Source organism: Talpa europaea (assembly GCF_964194135.1).
Source record: "Talpa europaea genome assembly, chromosome: 6".
NCBI classification, from domain to species: Eukaryota; Metazoa; Chordata; class Mammalia; order Eulipotyphla; family Talpidae; genus Talpa; species Talpa europaea.
Window position 1 is genome coordinate 36,747,459 of NC_140072.1, and position 26,094 is coordinate 36,773,552.

Sequence of the window (26,094 nt, forward strand, 5' to 3'; positions counted from 1 at the left end):
ATATTCAAATGAAACTTCAATTTAAAATCAGACATTCTTTGTCTTCAAAACCAATCTTAATGGCATAAATGACTAATGCTACTCATCATCTAATTTGAAACCATCCATTAGGTTTGGAAAAGCATTTTCAAAATCACCACATCTTTTATTGTATTGATTTGTGCATTTAATGCAGTTGTTTTTTGGTAGGATGAAGTTTGTCTGCTTATTCCCATTAGGTTTTTTGAAATGAGAAAGGTAATTATGTGTGGATCTTAGTCACTTGTTAAGTTCCAAGTTCTTCTCAAGGAGAAGGTTCAGGTTGGTGATTTTGAACCAGACAGACCTGGTTCCCAAGGTCTTCCTTTGAAACAGGGAGACCTTGAACCTGATACTTAATCTCTAAAACCTTGTGGTTTCACTTAAAATGAGGTGATACTGCCATCTATCCATTCAGGTATTTTGAATAGTGCCTGATACAGACTAAGCTAAAAACGCTGGCTATTACTATTCTATTCAAGACAGATTTCCTAGAACACAGAGCAAACATCTTGATTTTAGGGCCATCTATTTTGATTTGAGACCTGTGTTACTGTGCCTGGAAATAAATAGTCTATCCATCTTGCTGCATTCATAGTCTGGGTCCAGTATTCTGTTGAATAAGCCCTAACTTGAAGACAACTAGGTAATGGAGATTGTGGTGTCTAACCTGTCACACTAATTTGAGTGCCCCTGGCTTGGAAGCTCATTAGTCTCAGAAAGAAAAATAATTTATTAAATCAAATATTGTGCACAGATGAAACAACACATCACTTGCTAATTACAAGAGTGAGCAGCATCGCTTTTATGCCCTTGGTTTATGGTCCATTTAGCAATTAACAATGCCCGGTGTCCTAAAAGAAGCCTTCTGTTTGTGCTGCTGGGTTTTCTCAGGAGGAGTTAGAAATAAGATACTTGACAGAGTTTTGTCAGGAAAAAAAATCAAAAACTACAAAAAACCACCTATTTTATTTGTTGATAAAATGCACTTGCAAAAATCAACAACAACAGCACATTCACTGACTTTATTTATAAAAACAAATTATTTTTCCTAATTTTGAAAAGCTTTGAAACATACTGCAAACTATTTTTTTTTTCAAACTGAAAATTCTTAGAAACGTATCTCTCTAGTTAATGTTCCTAAGTTAACAGAATCACTTTTATGGAGGGAAGAGCTCTTGCAGAAAAGAATATGCATGCTGAGGAATTAAACCCACTATTTCCCCAGCAAAAGAAAGCCCCCCTGACCCATTTCTTCTACCTGGGAAGCCCCATGGTAGTGCAGAGGCAGGATTTCTAAATTCATTGTCCCTTGAGAATAAACCAAGATTAAAATAGTATAGTAGGGTAAGTGCCTCTGATGTAGGAAAAGGCAATAACCCTGAGGTACTGACAAATATAAACAAGCTTTGAAAAACCAGAATTCATATCAGATCTTACCTCTGTTTTTGCCATTGATTGATGGATGATAGATTGAGACACAACCAGGTAGAATTGTGAATGTGTTTTTCAATGTTCTTTACTTCTGTCAATCAAACTGCTTCTCAGAAAAGTCTCAGTTTTGTTACTTATACTTCACAGTCAAATCAATGTATAGCCTCTCTCATTGTACATATATTCTAGCCTAAATAAATATAGCTGCTAGTGATTAAGCTCTAAATAACAAGCACTAAGCTAAGAATTTTACATATATTATCTCACATAAACCTCACAATCATTCTACAAGGCAGTAAACTATTAACTTATTTTATCAATTGGTAAATTTCAGCATATGAAAGATAACTTGCCCAAGTTTCCACAGCTAATAGAAGTGGTTTGACTTCAGAGTCTGAGCTCCAAACTAACTAAATTGATTTAATGATCTGAATGGCAGGCATGTGAATAGGTGAGGGGGGATTCTCGGAGCTTCTCTGCAGGCTGAAAACAATTTTGCAGGCAGAGATGTGAGTGCTCACACGCCTGCCATGGTAGTCATTTCTTATACAGGAATGGTCATTCTCTCACCACTTTCAGGTGGTAATTCTAGTCCCATCTTCCATGACCCTTTAACTTTTTCCAAGAGGAGAAGTACAGATCTTTAGGACCTTCCTGAGAGAGAAAACACGTGAAGGAAGCATAATAAAGTGTCTAGCATCTCATTTCCATTTTGTTCTGAAAGATTCCATTCTGTGAGCAATGTTTTGCTTTTAGCAGGCTGATTTAAGACACGGCAGTGCCCATGGCATCCTGTTAGGTTTGAGGAGGATGAATAAGAATATTAACCTTATCCCACACGTCAGAAAATGTGTGGAAAACCTCTGAGGTGAAAAGCCACTGTATCGGGCGGGTAAGAGGAAACTGTGTCATTCAACTTCAGAGTTCACTGAAACTCAAGAGCATGCAAGATAACAATATGAATAGGTTTGAAAAATTAAAAACAAAAGACTAATGAAGGAAAATTAAGATTTTGTGGGTTGTGTCCAAACTTTTTGAAGTTGAAAATAAAAGGGCAAATTCTGCCACTAACAGAGACAGTACACTATCCAGTGGACCATTGAAGCACCCCTTACAGGATTTTATTTTCTCCCTGAAACAAGAAGCAGATCTTGCGTAATGAGGAAACTTGCTCTGCTGCATGGCTTGGTGCTTGTAGGAAAGTCTCATCATCTGAAACCAAACACCAACAACGTTCCCCTGGATACCTCCCAAGTGGACTGTGGCAAATGCAGTGATAATCACATACCACTGCATTTTGAAATAATAATGGATCAAAGAGGCCATTTCCACTATGGATCACCCAAGTCTTCCAGAGCTACCAGGACAACTAGGGTCCTCAATCTGCCACACCTTCCAGACAAAAGCTGCAGGGCCTCTTCCCAGGCTTGGGCAGCCCTGGCAAACAGTGTCCAGGTGACAAAATGGCCTCTGAGAAAGCAACTCCTAAATGACTTCTACCAACTGAAGGGGTAAGTTCCAATCTTGTCAATAAAACCGCTAGACCTCTTCTAGATGGTACTAGCATCTCAGAGAAAAATAGGAGTTACAAGGATTGCACTACTCCTTAGGTCTTGGCAGCCACTTTGGGAAGAACCTTTACAATGTGGTGTTCTGTTGTTATGAGGAGTCCAGTGAAGGTGGTAGGCACTCATTGCTCAAAAATTCAGTTTTGTACATGGCTGTGGAATGGTGATTTCTGGTGACTCCTCTGTCTTTGTATCTTTAGCTCCAGTTTAAGGATCATGGCTCACTGTCTCCCTCTCATGGGCCAGGAAGTTTTTTCCTGTTGCTTTGGCTGTTGTTTATTTAAACAAAAAGAAAAAAACAGAGAGTCCCAGGTTTTAGAATAATTTCTACCTCTTTAGCATGATTACAATTATTTGGTAGAATCAAATCAGTTTTATCAAAATCAAAATATTTAGACAACTTAGAAACTATTTTGCATTTCAGATTCAGAAAGACAGTGGGCTCCTTCGATCATCATTTCTACAACTGCAGCAGGAAACTGAGTTAATGCCAGTCAGGAAATACAAATCCAGAAGGAAGGCATGTGTCCTTTATTAGCCACTGTCATCCATAAGCCATACTAGAAGACAAGTCCTCATCCTTCAGGAAAAGCACACACTGAACTGGCACCAGATAGCTTCTCAAGACCTCATTTTTGTCATCGGGAAAATAAGATGACATACACCTCCAAAATCTTTTCTAGCTCCAAAATGTTATCATCACTTCAACATTTATTGATAACCTACCATGTGCAAGATATCATAATGCCTTACAGAAAAACTGATCAAAGCTAAAAAAAAAGTAAAAAAGGTAAATCTGAGATATGAAAATCACAAGTGATAAATGAAATTTAAAATGAACAAAGGAGTAGTCACACAAGCACAAGTGAAAATTCCCAGGTAAGTTCCATCATATGTTCAAAGTGGTATGAGGCATCCAGGAGGAAGGGATCATTTGACCTCTTCTATTTAAGGGGATTAAGACAGCTCAAAGGAAACCGGGGCATTGGAACTTGACCTTTAAAGAAGCACAGATTTAAATCAAGTGGAGATAGATATATCAAAAGTAAAAATGATAAATAATACTTTGACTCATTGGTCATTATACATAAGTTATTTGGCACATTAAATAGCACTTAATGGACATTCGTTTGAAGGGTGACTAGAAGAGAGAAAGGGGAAGGAGGAAGGAATGATAATCATCTAGCAAAGCGGGCAAGGGAAAAGTCAAGGTCAAGTTTGGGGATGATGAGGATAGAAAATTAAATAGAAAAGGAGTTTCAAAGATGAGGGTAAAATAATCATATCCTACTAGCACACATCTAATAAAAATCTGTTGTTTGCATTATTACTATTAAAGCCTGTTTATGGCCATTTCATTTCTAAAATTTGCCTTTAAAATAAATATTCCAATCATAAAATAGAGTACAAGTCCATTGTTTACAGATTAATCCCATAGTTTGTCTAACTTCTCTTTTTGTTACTGATTAAAAAATAGCAATGTTATGACAAATTTCAAATCTCAGAAATGTAATTATTGTAGAATGATTATCAAAATCAAAATCAAATGCATTCACTTGGGAGAAAAGACACTCAGCTTATAAAGCCAGCAACTCATGACATGACCTTGGACAATTGCCCTTATTTGTAAAGGCAGGGGTTGGGCCGGCAAGTTCTAAGACTCTCCCTTGTTCTAACTTGACTAAAAATTGCACGTACATATAGTCAAGGTGGATTACTGTGTAGTCGCACTTGTATCTCAATAAATTACATGGGTCACATACTCCTAGGAATTTTTAGTGACTAATTCCTTGGGTGATTAATATCTGTCACTCACAGCAAATTCATCTGCAAAGTATACCAGCTAAGAATGTGGTAGAGTCTGCAAGTCTGCACCCAATCCTCTGAAAAAATCCCCTTGCTTCTTATAGATGTGTCTAATAATTTCAAAAAAGTAAACTGAAGAAGTTTCCTCAGAACTCTGAAAATTCTTCTTTCACAATAATTGGAAGATGGACTAATGAAAAATACAGAAAAATCTTGTGAACCAGAAGACTATTTTCTGTGGAGCAAAGGGCTATGGGACTTATGATGTTCCCTGCTGTGCCTGTGCGCAGCTGACCATCTGGACCCAACTGTGGTGGCCTCTTCTTCACTCTCCTCTCCAGATTCATACTCTTCATCCACTGCATGAAAGAGTGGCTTAGGCCTTATCACCACCCTTCTGTCTCCAACATGCTCTTCATGGCTTGGGTTTCTCTGATGGCTCAAGTTGAAGTTGGAGGGTTTCCCTTCTCTGTGTAGGCTCTTCATTGGGATCATGTCCTGCGCCAGTCTTCTATCAGGAAACGACCCTGTTCGATGGGGTGGACTGAACATAATGGACAGGAGTTCTGAATCACTGCTATCATTATCTAGGAAAATATGATAATAGGAGGAAAGAAGAAAACTTGAGGTCAGAAAATTAGGACTTGATATCCAGATGGTAGGAACTCAGAGTAAAGCAGAATTCTTCCTGAGGTTCTGTCTTACATTCAACTTTCTTACTCTTGATTTTCCCTTTTTTTTTTAAAAGGAAACTTTTTAAAAGATTTTTTTTCATACAAGAACTGGGGTACAGGTCAGAGGTACAGGAGGGTGAGAGGATTCACCAGAGACAGAGCAGGGAACAGAACAGGCAGACTGACTGAAGGCAATGCTGAGGGGAGCAGCGGGAGAGGCAGGAGAGGTCTGCCATGCCATGTGGGTATCTAGCTGGCTGGCCAGGTATCAAACCCATGCTGCAGAGGCTGCGGACAGCTTCACAGCACTGCACTCAACCAGCTGTGCCACCAGGGAGGCCCTGATTGCCCCTTTTCAATGAAGTTACCCCAAGAAGAGAAGAAAACAGAAATCATATGTGCATTATTATAATAAATAGAAGCACATGGAAACTTCTGTATTAAGTTACTCTCCTCCAGGTAAACAAAGGAGGTTTTTTGTTTTCTTTTCTTTTCTTTTTAATCAGATCAATTGCTGCAATAAGTACCAGGCCATCAGGCACAAAGACGATTTGTGTTGTAATACTAATGCTAAACCACTGAAGGTTATAGGGTACCATGATATGGAAATGTTGATTTTTAATCATGATTTGTTTTTTAATCATTGGTTACAGAAATCTTTAAAATCACGTTTCACCTTTTGACCTTGAAATAGCCAATTGTGGAGAAAGATGCAAGGGAGCCACAGCAGAGAGCCATGCATGGCAAAACAAGCATGACTGGATGCTCTCCTTTCATAGGAGGAGACAGGTGAACAGACTGTGACAGACACACGATAATGGTAATGATGGTAGCACTGATTCCCTGAGGACCTGCTATGTGCCTTTTACTGTGCTGGTCACTTTACATCTACTATGTGATTTAAGTCTCAGAACAACCCTTGGAGATCAGTATAATTATGACCTTAATGTCATAGGTAAAGAGGCTGAGGCCTCAAGAGGTTACATATTTTCAGCATCTCACAGTGAAGATGAGACTGGAGTTTGAAAAGTCTTGTCCAACTGTGTATCCCTCTTCCCCAGGCTGTCACATTTGCCTTTATATACATCATGTGTGGGTCAGGAGTGGTATGTCAAGAGTATAGAAAAGAGAGAAAGAGACCGAGACAGGGATGGGGTTGGAGGGCAAATAGAAAAAATAGACAAAAGCAGAAACAGAAATGTCTCCAAAAAGTTCTCTAAAAATATGAAACATTTTCCAACCTCACTAAATATCAAACATATATAAAAATTAATTATAGTATATAAATTTTATCTTATAATACTTTAAATTACTCAAAAATCTGATAATATCACAGTGATTGTAAAAAGTATTCAGAAACAACAATTTCTCACTGTTGGCTTGAGGGTAAATTTAAATATAAGTAATTTTTTAAACTACTTTTTAAAAAAGATTTATTTATTTATGCATACAAGAAGTGGGGTACAGGCCAGAAGTGTTGGGGGGTGGGTGAGAGGATTCACCAGACAGAGTGGAGAACAGAACAGGCAGATTGACTGAAATACACTGCTGAGGGGAGCAGCGGGCAAGACAGAAGAGGTCTGCTGTGCCATGTGGCCATGTGGGTAGCTCCCTGGCCAGGGATTGAACTCATTCTGCAATGGTTGCAGATAGCTTCACAGGTTGTGTCTTAACCCCTTGTGCCACCAGGGAGGCCCCTAAATATAAGTAACTTTTTTTTAAAGATTTATTTATTTATTGATTGATTGATACATACAAGCACTGGGTACAGTCAGAAGCGTGGGAGGGTGAGAGAATTCACCAGAGCCAGAGCGGGGAGCAGAGCAGGCAGAAGGACCGAAGTACACTGCTGCGGAGAGCAGCGGGCTGCAGGAGAGGTCTGCAGGCCATGCGGGACCCTCCTCCAGTGGCCGGGGAGCAGCCGGGGATCGAACCAGCGCTGCAGAGGCTGCGGGCAGCTTTGCAACCCAGCGCTCAACCTCTGCGCCACCAGGGAGGCCCCAAATATAAGTAATTTTTGACTTAAAATAGTTTGCTTCTAGGAAGTATATTAAGGCTATAATTGGTTATTTATATAAAAATCAACCATAAATGGTTCAAGATACTTCTTATATAACATTTTTTGTATTCATTAAAAAAACTGAAAGTATTGGGCCTCCCTGGTGGCACAGCGGGTTGAACACAGCCCTGTGAAGCTGTCTGCAGCCTCTGTAGTGCAGGTTCCATTCCTGGCCTGTCAGGGAGATTCCCATATGGCTTGCCCACTGCTCCTCTTAGCAGTGCTTTCATCTGTCTGCCTGTTCTGCTCCCCACTCTGTCTCTGGTGAATCCTCTCACCCTCCAGCACCTCTGGCCCATCCCCCAGCTATCGTATAAATAAAAATAAATCTTAAAAAAAAACTGAAAGTATCTTAAATATTTGCTTTTTAAAAAAGATTTATTTATTTATGCATACAAGAGCTGGAGTACAAGCCAGAGATGAGGGGGCGGAGGGAGGGGGGAATGAGAGGATTCACCAGAGACAGAGTGGGGAACAGAATGGGCAGACAGACTGAAAGCACTGCTGAGGGGAGCAGCGGGCAAGTCAGGAGAGGTCTGCTGCTCCATGTGAGTTGCTCCCTGTCCAGCCAGGGATCGAACTCGTGCTGCAGAGGCTGCGGATTGCTTTCATATTACAGTGCTTAACCCCTTGCACCACCAGGGAGCCCCCCTTAAATATTTGTTAATAACTAAACAAGCTGTGGAAATTTTATATAATTGATTGTTTTTAGATCATTAAAAATGACTGTTTCCCTGCTCCCCAAAAGTAGAAGGTCCTATTTGGTAGGTTATTTTCTGGGCCTGGGAGTACCAGACCCAGATACGAAATATGTTTGCTTTCCATTCACACAGGAAGAAGAGCCAAGCATGCAGGTTACCTGTGGCCTCAGCAGCCCTCACATCTCTTCTCACAGACTGAGGATGGCTATAGGGAAAGGAGAGGTAGCGGATGTTTTTGGGCTCAGCCTGTGGGTAACAAGTAGAAATTAAAGCAGAGTTAGCTACTGCAGCTCAGAACTTCACAGGGTAAGTAAAGTGAAGGCCCCACTACCAACTATACTGCAGCCACTTGTTTTGTTTCAAGAGAGCAGAATGACTTCTCTATTTCTTTTCCCTCTCAGGATAAGATAGACCATGAAGAGCTTCTCAAAGTTGCTTCCACAATCCCACTGAGATTAAGGTAGAGCTTATTTTCAACCAACCTCTATCCAGAATTTCCAATAAGACTGGTTTGATTCGGTCTCAAATAGAACAGTTCAGGTGGACAGTGGATGGCATGAAGATGACAAGAAATTGACAAGAACAATTTCCTCCCTTCTCCCTTTAGGGAGAAAAGAGGGCTTCCCAGAGCCAGCTTAATCCTCTGTCCTAGGACTGAGTACCTGGTCACCATGGGATCTGGTTAGGACTCAGCCAGTAAGTGTGTTCCAGTCCCAGACGCAACCTGGGGGCAGTTTGCTGCCATGTGCCCCACAGACCACACCCTGGACCCAGGGAAAGAGGCTGTCTCGGTGTCCTTCACCCTCTGACTTTCGTATTCAGCTTCTTGTTTGCTTAGCTGTCAAAGGCAGTCACCTGAGGAGACCTATACGGGGACAGTGCAGTTCTCAGGGCCTCAACAGCCTCCACCTTACCGGTTTTCCCCAGGGCAGGCTCTGGCCTTTCCTCATGCTCTCTCGTAAGGTGTTCTGGCGGCGGATCAGGATCTCTTTAGCCTGCTTCTCACTTGTTTGGGGTTTGAGGTTGTATTTGTTGTAGGACAGGGTCTGCAGAAAGAATGGAATGTCAATACTCAATGATGTGACCAGTACAAATTGAATTTTAACCTCAGGAAGCCACAAACCAATCAAAACTACTAGCACAAGAGGGCACCACGGAGGTATTTCAAGCATGTGCTTCAATTACAGAGGAGTGAACTGTGTCCCCAAGACGAGAAGCCTGTGACCAAGACCACCCCAACCTGGGCACACCTGTGGTAGGAGCCTGTGCCTCAGGCTGGCCCTGCAGCTCCACAGCTGGGCCACCTCTGTGCTCCCACAGCAGTTGTTTGAATTAAATGGATCAGGAAAATATCGAAAACACTTTGGAAATTCCCATAAGATTGCTGTTTTTTTAAATTTTATCCATTAAAGTCACATTTAAAAAAAACAACCATTTATTATCACCATTCTCAAAATGAAAGAAGGCTTTGATTAAAAGATGAATTCCAATTTCATTAATATTAAGTTGTGGAAAATGTGCATGTTCCAATAAAAGAAATAGGTTATATACAAAAATAAAGACCCCAAAATAAAAGCCAAAACAGTAGAAAGGTCAGAATAGGAAAAAGGTTAAAAAAGAGTCTTTCAAATTGAATCAATTTAGTTTTATGAAATATTTCTTCCTTGTCCTTATACCAGTTGGATGATACAACACTGGTATTCAGACACATGTTTCCAAAGCACTTAACTGGAAATTGCTTTTTCTTTTTTTTTTTTAAGATTTATTTATTTATGCATACAAGGACTGGGGCACAGACCAGAGATGCAGGGGATGAGACAATACACCAGAGACAGAGTGGGGAACAGAACAGGCAGACTGACTGAAATACACTGCTACGGGTGAGACAGGAAAGGTCTACTGTGCCATATGGGTTGCTCCCTGGCTGGCTGGGGATCGAACTCGTGCTGCAGAGGCTGTGGATTGCTTCATAATTCTGTGCTTAACAGCTTGTGCCACCAGGGAGGCCGGAACTTGCTTTTTCAAGGTGCCAGTTTCCCCTGAGTCATTGGTCCTGCTAGTTAATGGGATTGGAATCCTGGCTAACGGATGCTTTGTTAAGAGTATTCACTTCAACAGCAATAAAGCAAATGTTCTAATGCCAGGTGTCATGGTAGGCACATAATTTTATAAAATGGGTAAGTTAAAATTCTGATCTCCAAAAGACTAACAGTCTATTGGGACGGGGGTGGGGAGTAAAATAATATACTATTTTGTGTTCAGATAAGTCAGCATGCACAAGGCAGGCAGGCCAGGGGACCAGGAGACTGGCAGTCCTCCCAGCACCCTACAAATCTTATTCTTTCTCTTTGGGCTCTCTCTGGCCTCTTCTCGTAGTCCTGCCTCTCTGTAGTCACTCGTCCTGTCCTCTTGTTTCTTCTGCCAGAGTGGCGCTGCACTTATAGCCTCAGCCTCCAGGCTCAGGTATGCACACTTACACATGCCCACACCCTACTCCAGGTGTCCACCATCAGGCATGAGTGCCCTGTGCCCATGCTCCTAAGTGCCTCCTGCACTCAAGGGTGTAGATGATAGCCAAAGAGACCAGCAGCATAAAAGCCTGACCATCTCGTTTACCCTGCAATAAGATATTGGGATCCACAGGGAGTTACAGAACAGGCAAAGGGTACTTAATTCATTCTTAGGTGGAAGTGGTGTATTGCACTGAACTGAGTCTTGAACAATGAGTGGATGTTCTCTTCAGGAAGATGAACCACATGAGACAAGATATGAGAGAACTGAGAGGGGGAGATGAGAGGGGCCACTGGAGCTAAGCTGAGAGTTTGTTACTACAGAAGAAAATAGTTTATTCAAAGTGTTGTGAGAACGGGCCTCCCTGGTGGCTCAATGGGTTAAGCACAGCACTATGAAGCAATCTGAAGCCTCTGCAGCAAGAGTTCAGTCCCCGGTCGGCCAGGGAGCTACCCACATGGCACAGCAGACCTCTCCTGTCTCACCTGCTGCTCCCCTCAGCAGTGTATTTCAGTCAGTCTGCTTGTTCTGTTCCCCACTCTGTCTCTGGTGAAACCTCTCTAACCCCCCACATCTCTGGCCTGTATCCCAACTCTTGTATGCATAAATAAATAAATCTTAAAAACAAAACAAAACAAAGTGTTGTGAGAAGTGAGACTGGGAGTACAGAAAAAGGTAGGGGCCAGGCCCTGGACTGTTCATCAAGGCAGGAGACTCCAACCCCCAGAGCAGGATTCTCTGAGGTGTAGCTTACACACACTGTCAGGGATGCCACAGGCTGATCCCTGGAGTGAGAAATAAAAAACTAATTCCTATATTTCTTTTTAGTTTCACTAAAAATGTAAAAGAGATTAAAGTTCATTATAAAATATATGGATTTATAATAGAACCTCAGTTTGCTTGAATAGGAGTGAGTCAAATTTCTTATTAAAACAGAAAAGGGTATTTATAACAAAGTGGGGCTGACAATGATGTCCTCATTGGCTTCATTGGTTTTTACTTTATTGTTTGTGTTTTAGTGAAATGTATCCACTTAAGCAGATTTGTGGCTTTGTGAGGAAAAGGCTGAGTATAAGGCATCAGTTGGGATCTCACTAAGCTTGCTGACATTCTTCAGACCAGGAAGCTTTTAGCTATTTATCTAAGGCAGCATGTGATAGTCTAACTGAAACAGTTTCACTTGGAATGATTTGGAAGCTGTTGTATTTCCTCTAAGAACGCTGTGATTTATGCCGACCTCAATCCCTTTAGCAGGTGCAGAGCATTCACTGACACTTGCCCATTAATCATTGACTTTTCTGAAACAGGAGAGCAGAATATTCACTTTCACTGGATCATGTGAAAGAGTATTGGATAGCTGAGTGGAAGACATAGGTTCTTACCAGGGACTGATTTCATGACCTTGGATAAGTCATTGCTTACAAATCAAGGATTCCCCCAAATCAATATCTTCTACTCAAAAATGATGAGCTTTGACTGGATGATTTTATGAAATTATTTTTTGTGTGTACATTCAAGAATATGATCTATAACATAATCAAAAAGTGAATTCATTTGTTATCAAACTCAAAAATTGGAGTGGACAACAGAATCCTCAAACTTGAAAAAACTCTTAATTAGAGGGCACAATTTTAAACATGACCTCATTAAGCCAAGGTTTCAGAAAGAATCACACGCCACCCACAAAAATCTTCTTACTCTGTCCTTTGAACCATTTCCCAGTGCTAACGTAGACTCCATACCTTTTTTCCAAAATTGAAAAATAATATGCCTAATATGTTTCCTTTTATTTAGACTTTCAGCATTGTCATTTCAATATTTTAACTGAAAACCTTTCAATTTTTGAAGTTCTATTATAATCAGTCAGCCGAGACAACTTTCCAGGGTGCCTGTGCCATCTTTTTTCTGTAATTGGTGGATAAGCCCACCTTCCCTGGAAAGAAAGGGAAACCTGATGTTTCTGGAAAACACAAAATTTCCAGACTAGGGCAGCCTGACCTCTAGGGTCAGGTACTGGATTTGCATTTCTTTTTTGACCACAGATTCCAATTTTGCAGCATAAATGTAAGTATGAAATTTCAGTTCTCCCAAACTAAACATAGAGAAATTGTTCAGAGAGAGGACTACTTTAGAGAGGCTAATGAGAACAAGAATGGGTTGCCGAAGAACTAGTTCCAAGGACAGCAAGTGGACAAGTCAATGTTCATACATACCCTTTGGCGGACTTGGTACATGCTGTGTGTCAGAATGTGCCTCATGGACTCCACATCTTCAGGAGAAAGCCTTTTGATTCTTTGTATCCTCTGGGCCCTGCAAACACCATTGGAGGAAAGTCAAGCATTATTCTTCCTTCTTGACAAGGGTATCATGAAAGTACCAATGCAGTTGTGAGGGTTCTAACTTCCAGAACCCTCTTTTTACCGAATCGTTCCAACTGTTTTAGTAAATACATTTGACATGTCAGCATATGTATCAAGCTACAGTTCTGAAATTTTGTATGTTTTTTGCCTATAGTTTTTATGTGGGAATTGCTCTCTTTTTAAAAAGTAGGGTTTGAGGTAGTGAATGACTATTTCCCTCCATGACTGTTATGAACAGATACATTTGTAAAATGCAATGAATCTATTATCAGAAAATGATTTTTTTTTAAAGATACCACAAAAATGCAAACCAAATCCTTTACTGTTAGATCCAAGAGAAATAAAATGACTCAGCCCAGGCTGACCCTCGGTTCAGTCTGTACTTATCACAGACAGGTGACAAACTGCTCAGAGACAGCACCATCTGCACCCACATTTTGAGTAGCATTGAGTGAAGACACTATTAAAGTTTAAATATTTTTATGAATATGTTTATCTCAGTATTGTTCCTTTAGGAATTTTATCTTTGGTTAAAGAATAATTGTTAAGAAAACTAGAATCATATTTCATAAGGGTTATTAGACCATTTCCACCACAAAAACCACCCTAGCTCCAAGACACTGGATGCTCTGTGAGATTCTAGAAGCAGCTGTCTGCCCACTGCCTCCGCATGACCAACTACCCACAGCTTTCTTCCCTATAAGCCCCCACCCCGAAGAAAAGGGTTCAAAAACCAAGTCATTCCCAGGTTAGCAGTCAATGCCCAATTGTCTTCAGAGGATTTCAAAGTCATGGCATTGCTATGTGCAGAATTCTCATGTGACAAATGTATTTGATTTCAATCATTTCCATCTAGTGGTAGCAATTTCTAAAAACCTTTTATTGTAAGAATAACATGGTCACTATCAAACATAAAAACAAAAAAGAGAGAAGTAAAGAAAACTGAACTCTTCTATAATATCACCTCCCTTAACATGTTGGTATAAACCTTCCAGGTTTGAGAGTTTTTCCCCTAGGGGCAGCTTTGCTGAATCAATAAAGACTCAGTTGTGCTTGCAAAAGGTATTATGATCATTGATCACAGAAATGAGTGGTTATTATTTACATTGCAGGCTACCTTTTAAGGATTTTTTCTCCAAAATAATAGCAATATAGCCATAAATCGCAAGGACATTTTATAAATAATGTACAACTGGTAAAAGATTTTTAAGGGCTTGGATACTAGATATCACAGTATCCTGGTATTTATTTAGCAATTCTATCTGTAAAATTGACCAATACCCTTTCTAAAAAATCATTAAAATCAAAGTTTCCATATCTCAGAACTGCAAATATCAACACTATTGTCATTTAGTTTCCACCTTGGTGATATAAACATTATTATCAGAACATTTCAACTTAACTGTTTAAATGTCCTTCAAATAAAATTTATTCTGACTTAGATACACCCACACATTCCCACAATCTGAACAAATTCCTTTATTGGATGAATGTAATCTATGGCTAAGTATTAAGAACAGCTAATCAAATAGTTCCATTTTTGTGTGTGTGTTCAAATAGGAAAAACCATCCATTAGTAAAGGAAATGGGAGTTTAAGCGAGATAGCAGTAGACCTATATTGGCAGCTCCCCAGCTTGTAACTGACCACTTTGGTAAGGAACAGACTTAGTTGAGGTGCATTCAGGCTGCTAGCTGGATGAGTTATACAAGTATCCCCAAAGTATTGTCTCTCCCTGATCCACAAGGAGAAGATGCAGCTATTACCTTACACAGAGGAATTATTAACTTTGGCAAGATGATAGCTGTAGTTTTCTACGTGCCATTTCGTTAGCAAAATCTTTCCTAAAATGATGATATCATGAAACATAGAAAGAAAAATCCTTGAAACAATGGAATATTAATAATCTCTAGGTAATAAAAACAAATTTATAAACTGAAAGACTTGTCACTACAACAGTCAATCATTATCCGTAAAGGAAATCTCTGTCACCTTAAAGTTCTATGGTTATTTCATGGCAATTAAAATCAAACTGGAAAAAATTAGCACCTAAATGTATTTCAATAAAAGGCACACATTTCTTTTATCCTTTTAAAAATCAGATGATACAATAAAAAAAAAGCTTTAATTCTAACAGCATACAGATATGAAATTTAATAGATGTTGTATTCATACCATAATGTGAATTCTCAGAAGAAGGAATCCCATGCATACCCTGATTCGTTTAGAAGAATCCAGTCTTAAAAGAGACTTGTAGGGGCCTCCGCGGTGGCACAGCGGTTGAGCTCTGGGTTGCGAAGCTGCCCAAAGCCTCTGCAGCGCTGGTTCGACCCCTGGAGGAGGGTCCCACATGGCGCGCAGCCCTCTCCTGCCGCCCGCTGCTCCCCTCAGCAGTGTACTTCGGTCCTTCTGCCTGCTCTGCTCCCCGCTCTGGCTGTGGTGAATTCTCTCACCCTCCCGCGCTTCTGACTATACCCAGTGCTTGTATAAATAAATAAAAATAAATCTTAAAAAAAAAAGTCTTTAAAAAAAAGCTATAGATCTTATAAAAAAAAAAAAAAAGAGACTTGTAGCTTTCTACAAGAATCCATGAGAAATACATGCCAAGATGACTGCAGGACTGTCCACTGAGTAAACAATGGTAGCCAGCAGCTCTTCTGTGTGTGTGAGGTTGCCTTGTGTCTCTTCAAAAAATTCCCAAGGACACACAATGTACAGACTGAGGGAAGAGTGAAAGAGAGGAGAATCCAGGTCCCTACAACAATTATGAAAGTGAAACCCCAGAATCTCTGGTATAAGAATGTGTAAATGTGAATGTAGGTGATCAACATGAGTCAATGTCATCAATTTGAAAATTATTAAACTATCATAAATTAATGTATGTCTTTTTATAAGCAGTGTGTTGAAACTTAGAGGAGTTTTAAAATAATATTCACCAGAGCCAGAGCGGGGAGCAGAGCAGGCAGAAGGACCAAAGTACACTGCTGAGGGGAGCAGCAGGCGGCAGGAGAGGTCTGCGCGCCATGTGGGACCCTCCTCCGGTGGCCGGGGAGCAGCCGGGGATCGAACCGGCGTCTCGGAGGCTTCGGGCAGCTTTGCAACCCAGCACTCAACTGCTGCGCCACCGGGGAGGCCCATTGTCCCTTTAATATTAAATGAATCCGTTAAAGATTTGACACTTTTAATCAGTTTGAATCTCTGTCCTCTTATATTCTAAGATCTTACCACTCATTGGCAATAAGAGACCTCATATTTAAGATAATAAAGCATGTACTCTACTTAGCCTATAGGGTTTTTTAGGGGGTTGAAACAAAATAATGTATTAAAAGTAATGGATTTCCATAGATTCAACATCATCTGCACTGTCAAGGGGTTTTGAAGGTCACAGAGTTTGGAAATCTAAACCCCTTGTAGAACAATTGGTTAAACTTACAAAGAAAAAAATATATGTGCATTTTGTTGTTATCTCATACAAAATAATAAAAAGCGAGCTGAGTACACACTTCTTTTTCCTATTATTGTATGAAGGTTTGTTTTTTAAGAAATTAGCTGCTTTGATCTTAGGAGAGGAATTCCTTTTTGCCTGATGTCCTACAGATTACTGATGAGATCAAATACATGCAATTTAAATACTAAGTTTGAATTAAATAGCAGGATAAAAATCTCCTCTCCTACCCAGTTAAACTAACTGGTTTGGCCTATGGGAAAAAAGAATGTCTCTAACCTATAAGACTCACTTATTAATCTTGAGTTAATGTCCAAAAAATAATTAATTCAATGGAAGGAACTCCCTCCAAATAAAGTTGGCTTAAAAATTGTCTTCAGGTCAGAAACTGAGCCAGTTGCATATGACTGGAGCAATGTAATACAGTGATTCAAACGATGTTTTAGCATAGAATAGACTGATTTTCATTTGAGATAAGTGCTCTGACATTCTCAGACCAAGTGCTCACATAACTTGTGAGCAAACCAATGGAGGAAGTTCCTAATGGTTTAGGTGCCTGAACCTGTGCTGCCTCCTGCAGAGCTTTGCTTTTACTTCCCTTCACCCCTCAGTGAGCAGGCAACTTGTCTGAGGCCTAGATGAGGTTTGCCTCCTAAACTCACAACACTCCCTAGACTTGATGATACACATTTGTGTGGCCTTTTTTTAAGATTAATGTCATGATCTCCTGTTTGGGTATGACAGGGACAGTAACAGTGTCTGCTCTCACAGTCCAGGCACATATGGGCGGCCTAGAAACAGGCTGGGCCTATGGGGAGGTGCTCACCTCCAGCACAAATGTAAGTGGGAACTAAAAACGTCAGTAATAAAACTAAGTAAGAATTTAATGCAATGTTTTAAAAAACAAAGGTTAATGCAAAAAAAAAAAAAAACCGCACACAATGAATAAAATGTCACTGATTTAAATAAAGACAGGGTCAGTATTTCTGATTTGTCCTTTTGCCTCAGGCTGTCCAGTAAAGCTCAGGACAGCATGACTTGAAAATATTTGTTGGCAGATTCCCAATTTAGTATAAGAAGTTTCCTTAAAGTCATGTAATGGACAACATCAGAACTAACAAACCAACCACAAAAACAATCTCACTGCGAAATAAGGCAAAAATCTTTCTGTTTAGACCCAGGTCCCCTAAGGGATGTCAGTTAAGATTTTTCCCAGATCTTTTAAGGAGGTCGGTGTTTCTGATTCATTAGCAAGTAAGAGATGAAAAATAACACCCAGGCATTAGCAACAATTTTAATGCCAGCTATTCTTAGCTCTTCTCCCAATTTGCTTTTCAAACACAAGGACATAATTAAAGCCCATGATCAAGTGTCATCATTACCTGCTGAAGATACAGGATGGAGGTGCTGGTGTTCTTTATTCTAATTATACATTGTGACTATCTTCCCAATTCATAAACCATTTCTTGGAAGAAAACTGGGGTGACTTAATTCTTACGGCATTGAAGGAGCTCTTGTAATATGTCACAGTTAAAACTACTTTAAAAAATATCTAACCAGATCTTGGGATGACTAATTCAGATGCTTCAACAGAAGTATACCGCTCCCACCCCTTGCCTCCACCCCTTGCCTCCACATCAACTCCTTAAGGTCCTCTGTTCCACAAGAAGTGAAGCCCCCCTGCTCCTATTCCAAGCGGATCTAACATAGACTCAAGGCAAATCTCACATTCATAGAGATCTTTGCATTAGAGATGATACAAACATAGCTTTCTCTTTAAATGGCTTACCAGGGCCTCCCTGGTAGCACAAAGATTTAAGATGCAACCTAGGAAGTCATCCGCAGCCACTGCAGTACAAGTTCGATCCCTGGCCAGGGAGCTACCCACATGGCGCAGCAGATATCTCCTGCCTCACCGGCTGCTCCCCTCAGCAGTGTATTTCAGTCATTCTGCCTGTTCTAGTCCCCACTTTGTCTCTGGTGAATCCTGTACCCCAGTTCTTGTGTGCATAAATAAATGAATCTTTGATAATTAAATAAATGGCTCACCAACAATCTGTATCTCTTGCTGCCCTACTCATCCCAAATCAATGTTAGCATCACAGGTAGAGAAATGACTTACAGGGGAAAGGCAGTGGTAGGAATAGTAGAATCAAGTCGAGAGGGGTTAAAGAGTAGAAATTTCTAATCAGGAAGAGGCAGAGAAAGTCTTGTGAAATATGCTATAATTCCATAAATTGACTAACCCCCACCCCCAGAATAATGTGTCATATGACTACACATAGGCATTTTTGGCTAGGAAGAAATTTTTAGAAATTAGGTGAAACAGATTGAGTATGGGCCATGCTACAAAAAATGCAAACTTCATCTCTTTTCATGATTTCTTCTCAAATTTCTTCCTCTTCACTCCTAGTATTATTTTAAATGAAACAACAAAGAATGACCCTTGGAATTCTAACATTGAAAGACTAGATCAAAGAGCAGAAATGACTTACTGATGGGGTATGGAAAAGGCTGTGGAATTTAGTATCCCAGTCTCTACCATCTCAATAGCTTGCTTCATTTCCAACTTTTTGTACAAAGAAACAATGCTTGATTTTGGCAGGTTCTTTCGAATTAGGATTTTCCGTAAATATCTATGATCAAATTTCTTGAACCTGAAAATGAAAACCAACATTTTGGAAATCATTAATCTCTGTAAGTTTTATGTAAGTATGTATTTTTCTTAAAACAAACTACTCTTTAACTTCACTCCGAAAACACCCAGGACAGTGCCTGGAATTCACAGCTCTTGAAAACATTTTTTAATCATAGAATTTATACATCTTTTTAAAATAAAGAAAGAACGGCCTACTGGTCTGAATACATTGAAATTCAACTAAACAAAAGGAAGGGACAAGCTGCAATCAGGGCAAAAAGTGTGCGTAAGTGTGGAGCAGGGAGGCCCAGCCCAGCCCAGCTCCAATTGTAAGAGCAGAAATGAGTGGGTTGAGGCTTTTGAACAAGCGTTCCATTCTAATAGCTCATAACAGTGGCAGCTGCACTTACAGTAATACTGGGCTATTCAACCAGAACCCAATAAGTTTAAATGGCCCAGTAGTTACAGTAGTTTTGCCCCATTATGCTGCAGATCATTTTGAATCCTGCCAATTAACGGGAGGGGAGGAGAACCCACATATGTCCCGACAGTCTGAATGATGGAGACTGAATAGGCTAGACGCTGATGGCCGCTAACTATTGTAGCGAACCCCTGGGCAACCCATTAGGCTGAGCTGCACGTAGGCATATGGTGCCTTCAGAGTCAGAGTCGTTTGTTTGGAGTTGGAATTTTCAACACTTGCAATCATTTTACATTCAAAGAATAATTCATCTGCTTGCTTTATTTTCTGGAAGGGAACACAACTCCCTGGGCCGCTGGCTTATTATCTGGTGATTGGTTTTCTGGTCTGTGAGGCGGACAAGCTCTTTATCACTCAAGTCTCCTCTGGGTTTACTAAGCTGTGATTCCTTGAACATTGTGATCTCTATTTGGCTTATACCAGGCTCACTCTTGCTCCAACTGGGTCTTTCCTCAGGCTTCTGGTTTTCTCATCCTCTTCATGACAGGCTATTGTTCCTGTTTGTTCTTCAACCCACTGTAATCATCTTCTCATCCATCACAACTTATCTGATTCTGTTCACACTGAGCTCACCTTGGCCTTGTATTGTTCAAAATCAGTGGTCACTACTATCCTTGCCCTACTCACCACATAATACCTCCTCACATGACTTTGGGTCATTTCCTATGTGCCCTTTACATCCTGATTCACACCTGCTTCCCTTCTAACCTCCTAACAACTTATCTTCGTCTTCTCTGCCCTTACTCTCCCTTACCTACCCCACAAGAGCAGAAGTTTCTTAAAGTCCTGGCCTCAGTCTGCTTTCTCTCTTCATAACCTGTAGTAAAATCACTCATGCACATGACTTTAGCCACCAAACACTTTCTGACCACTCACAACATTTGTAACATTTATCTGCAGCCATGATCTTCTTCATGAACTTCAGACTGAATTCTAAAAAGTAGCTGAGTATATATTTGAGACCTCTTAAAACAAAACATATTATTTAACTCTAATCATTCTTCTACAGTTTATATATTAAACCATGACATTGATTTCTTGCTAGATTCCTATCTGGAAATCTGAGAATCTGATCATCATTCTTATTTTCTCTTCCCTCACCCTTCTCTCCCCTTGTCCATAACCAGTCATCATGTCCAGCTCAGAAATATTTTAGTATCCCTTCAGCTACCACCTTAACCTTACTGGTTTGATAGCTCTATGGTTCATTGAAAAACAGAAGATATTTTAAAGTTAGACCTGAATTCAAGTCAAGGTTCCATTCTAGATTAGGTTAATTGACTTCATAGAGTTGGTTTCTTCATTTTTAAATGAGAGCAGCAATAACACTGGAGTGTTAAAGGGATCATACAAAATATAAGAAACAGCACAGTACTTAGAGCTTATTCCATGTTTACAAGATGGTAGTGTTATGAAAAATTTCTTATATTTATATGAAAATCCCCTTAAAGGCCTCCTTCTTCCAATACCTCCTATTAATCCAGCCTCCTTATCACTGTTGCAGTTTGCCTTTCAAAAACCAAGTTATGGTTATGCCACCTCATCTATGTGAAAGTCTTCAGATATAAGATTTTAAGGGTCAAACAGAACTTACTAGTATTAATGGCTGTGCAAAGCTCCTTAATTCTGATACATAAAGACATGTCTCTGTGTTTCCAGCTTCTTGTCTCACTATGTCACTCCCTCTAACCATCCAAACCACGCTAAGCTTTTTCTTGCCTCTGAGTGTTAAAATACACTGCTGCTGCTGCTGCTTGGTGTGCTTTCATTCTTCTTTGCCTGGAATTCTCATGTATTTTACAAACCCATTCCCATTTCTATATTATAGTTCTATGCAATTCTATCTTAGTTATGGCATTTCCCATATTGCTCATGATTATTTGTTCAGAATCTTTCTCTCTTTCTGCCCCACTCACAATTTTACCTCCTACCCATCCACTATATTGTGAGGACCCTGAGTGCATTTGCATGTATTTTATTGCTCTTGTTATCTGTTTCACTGTTCAGAAAACTAAGTATATATTTGACCAAGTGGAAGGATGTTAAATATTTTTTTCATTGGGAAAGCTATGGGATTTAGACTTCAAAGCCTATGACCTAAGTTCTAGATAAGTGGATATTCACATAATTTGAATTCTACCTTAACATGATGAGGACTGCTAACACTATTCTCCATTTTCTCTCATGAATAGAGCTGCCCAAAAGCTTTCAGCTTCTCTTTTAGATGCAGCCACCCACATCAGCCAGTCTTTTTAAGGTTCAGTCTTCCTTGGCATCACCAACATCTAGGTATTAGGGGGAGCAGTCTTAAGCCCTAGAAATGAAATTTCTCTAGTTTGATTAACTCAAATAATGTTTTCCCCTACATCCTTTGAATAACTGTGTATAACCCCAAAACTCTCTTGTTCCTCATCCTCAAGAGAACTCTCCTAGGAGTCATGTAATTTTATAAATATGGCTGAAGACCAAATCCAGGTTGAGAATGAGTTCTGAAATGTGAGATGTGGTAAAAATGAGGGACTTTGACATCTTGTAGAATCACTACATGGGAAGCATGCATCAAGGTCTGCTTCCATTGTAGCCTCTCCAACGATGGAGAAATTTCTTCCCAGGTTCTTGATGAGTCATGAAACTCCCTTTTCAGCCTCACAAAGTCAAGAAGTCTGTAGTTAGGCTTCTTCTTTGGGAATCTGGTCTTTGTTTTAAATCAAATCTAACTTCTCTAATTAATGCTGTAAATGGTATTAACTTTGTCTGAAGCAAACTTGCCAGGACTAGGTTGACTTTTTTTCCCCAGATAGCTCTCCATTTTCCAGGTTACACATTCCCAGGGCTTCTACCTGCTACGTTTATGACCTGGTTTCCCGAACTTTTATCTTTCCTGTCCCCTTCTCTAGATTCTTTCTAGTGATATGCTCAAATTCTGATATAATCTGTTGAGGTTCCTTCATAAGTAGTGAAATCCTCAGCCTCCTTACTTGTCTCTCACTTGGTAATGGCTCCATTGCCCACACACATCTTCAATTCCTGCCTTCAAGTGATCCATTAGCTGTCAAATCAAACACAGGAAAATAGTTGCTGGTGAAGTGTCAATTCTAAGGGTCATTCTAAGGAAAAGTTAACATACTTTGGGAAACAAATAGGGCTTTAAAGGAGGAGCATGTCCTCTTTTCTATCACCCTGTTGATGGAACTGAAACATATGACATTCACAGTAATTCACTTAGATTCATGATTCAAAAACTCCATGTAGAAAAGTTTCTTAGTAATTAACATGTAGTGAAAATAGGTACCTGCCCTTTTTTTTTGAATACTTTTCTAGAATGATTTAAGAAATTTCATATAACTGAAATCACCTGGACACAAATCTTAATAGTTAACTGTTACTTATAACTTCAGTGCAAGAGAAAAGAACATACCAACATCTAATTTATAATTTCAGAAAATTCAATTCTACCAATATTCTGTTACGATACTTTGCACCAAAATGTATCTATATGCCTCATTTTTTATCTGATCATTTTGTCTCAATATTTACATTTCACAATCTAAGTCAATTAAGTAATTTGTTTTATCCAAATTGTTTATAGGGGGGCCTCCCTGGTGGCCTACGGGTTAAATCACCTGAGTTCCATCCCAGGTCAGGGAACTAATTTACATATGGTGCAGCAGACATCTCCTGTTTCTCCCACTGCTTCCCTTAGCAGTATACTTCAAGATCAGATCGCCTGTTCTGCTCCGAAGTCTGTCTCTGGTGAATCCTCTCACCTCCCCCCACCTCTGGCCTATACCTCAGTTCTTCTACACAAAAAAATAAATAAAAATCTTTAAAAAATTTAAGGGGGAACTTAAGGGGGAAATCATAATCTTTTTAAAACATAACTTAGTCTCCAAATAATTTAAATTTATAATCATTGAAGCGTATACTGATTTCTAAAGTTGACTGCAAAATAGATTAAAATGTTGAATGATTGTGAAATGCTTATTGATACCATCTGCCAAATACATGTCTACTAATTATAACTTTTAGAGAAAACAAAAATAATTAGTAAAAAGATATATTCAGAATAGAGAGGCATTTGTGTATGAATAGATTATATTCAAAACCTCATCCATTCCTGATTTAGATGGTAAAATTTGGGATTTCTGAACTAAGATTTAGAAAAGAATTTTTCAATTCTTTTTCAAGTTTTCAACCTGGAGTTGATAATGCAATGAATTGAGACCTTTGCGATATTGGGATAGAGTTAATATACTTTGCATGTAGACTAACATGAATCTTTGAGGAGCAGAGGGCTGTAGTAGGCAGATGCTTATGTCCTAATCCCTACAAACTGTGAATGTGTTAGCTTATATGCAAAGGAGAATTAAGGTACAGATGGACTCAGGATTGACTAGGAAAGGATTCATGAAAGATTAAGTACCACATTCTTTTCCCTCGAGTCTCCAGAAAAAAATGAAGCCTTGCAACATTTAGATTTTTAACCCAATCATACCCATTTTGAATTTATGATCTCCAAAACTATAACATAACAAATTTGTGGTTTTTTTCTGAAGTACAGGCCAGAGGTGTGGGAGGTAAGAGGATTCACCAGAGACAGAGCAGGGAACAGAACAGTCAGATTGACTGAAATACACTGCTGAGGGGAGCAGTAGGTGAGATGGGAGAGGTCTGCTGCACCATGTGGGTAACTCCCTGGCCGGGGATTGAACTTATGCTCCAGAGGTTGCAGACAGTTTCACAGCACTGCGCTCAACCCCTTGAGCCACCAGGGAGGCCCCAAATTTGTGCTTTTTTTAAGCCAATAAGTTTGTAGTAATTTCCAAAATAGCTTTAGGAAACTAGTATAGTCACTCTTGGTGGAGCCAGAAAAGAAAGAAGCAATAAGTCTGGTGCCATGTAAACCCATATACTCATAGCTCTCGATTACCCCCATGGGTGACGAATGGGGAAAAAATTACATACTTTTAAATTATAACAAAGATATAACTTACACGTATATGAAGCTCTTCATTGATGGATTCTTTTTTATTGGTTTTTTTAACATCCAGATACCTGACCAGAGGGCCAATTGTGATTCCCTAGATCATAAAGAACAAAATAAAAGGGGTTTGTTGTGATGAAGACTGTCATCATAGAAAGCAAATCTATTATTAAAAGTATTAGAACTTTTCACTTTTAAAAAATAAAAAATTAATTAAGTAACTTTAATTGAGGTAATTAGGCTACCCCTATCAGGTGTTGCCACCACATACCATCCAGCACCAAATCACCCATAGTACTCCACTGTAGTCCACTGTGCTGCTATTCTTACTTCTATGTGCTTAGTTTTTAGTTCTGATATGCTTAGTTCTGGTGACTGATGGTCACCAGTCATCTCTCAAAGATTAAGTTTTTGAACTTTTCAGTTCATCTCCTCATGTTGTACTAATCTCCACTGAAAAATGTTGCAGTGTTTACTTTAGTCCTTATTTAATTCTTTTAAATTCTGCAATGAAAACCAGCATTCATTATGTTTAAATTTTAAAACCTGATTTAGTTTCATCTTTTAAAATAACCTCTTATTAGTTTACCAAGAGATAACTTCAGCAAAGGTAAAAACTTGTACTATCTAGCTCTAATTGGAATCTCATGCTTAACAATATAAAATAGATATCATTCACCTGTTACCCAGGAATAATTTTTTTCTTAATGTGTTATTGATTAATCTTTTTTTAAAAAAAGATTTATTTATTGGTCCTCCCCAGTGGCGCAGCAGTTGAGCGCTGGGTTGCAAAGCTGCCTACAGCCTCTGCAGTGCTGGTTCAATCCCCGGCACTGGGTGCAGTCAGAAGCGCGGGAGGGTGAGAGAATTCACCAGAGCCAGAGCAGGGAGCAGAGCAGGCAGAAGGACCGAAGTACACTGCTGAGGGGAGCAGCGGGCGGCAACCCAGCGCTCAACTGCAGCGCCACCGCGGAGGCCTATTTTAGAATTTAAAAATTAAAGTGATGTAGAAATATTTGGGAATTTAGTATGGGTATAAAGCACAATTGAAAATCAAATTGTTCTCCCTTTTAGGTACTATACCAATTTATACATAATCCTGAAATAATCTACTGCATTTGAATGTGAAAGAAATTTACCAACCTGAATAAATACAGTAAAATATATAACGACTAGAGTAGCAGTGACAAACATTTTCTTCCTAGGAAAAAGAGACAGAGGAAGCAAAAATGCAAGTGAAAAACTTCCAGCTCCTCGAACACCACTGTAGAAAATTATGCACTGGTCCTTGATGGAGAAGGGGAAAGTCCGGAACTGGTTACTGACATAGAAGAGAGTAAATACACCTAGAAGGTGGAAAATATGAGAAGCAGGTCATGAATGAATAAAGATATAGCACTAGTAAACCCAAATCGT

At 39.5% G+C, this 26,094-nt stretch overlaps 1 protein-coding gene across 1 annotated transcript in view; it reads right to left on the reverse strand.

Moving 5' to 3' along the window:
- Positions 1-5,054: 5,054 nt before the first annotated feature.
- Positions 5,055-26,094, reverse strand: part of SLC9A4 (solute carrier family 9 member A4) — a gene marked incomplete at both ends in the record, with an annotated part of 40,257 nt that continues 19,217 nt past the window's right edge. The window contains 8 exons of the mRNA XM_084235867.1: positions 5,055-5,413; positions 8,419-8,506; positions 9,175-9,306; positions 12,985-13,081; positions 19,071-19,232; positions 22,673-22,743; positions 24,689-24,775; positions 25,822-26,024. Of these exons, the coding sequence (XP_084091993.1) occupies positions 5,055-5,413; positions 8,419-8,506; positions 9,175-9,306; positions 12,985-13,081; positions 19,071-19,232; positions 22,673-22,743; positions 24,689-24,775; positions 25,822-26,024 (1,199 nt within the window). The remainder of the gene's footprint in view (positions 5,414-8,418; positions 8,507-9,174; positions 9,307-12,984; positions 13,082-19,070; positions 19,233-22,672; positions 22,744-24,688; positions 24,776-25,821; positions 26,025-26,094) is intronic.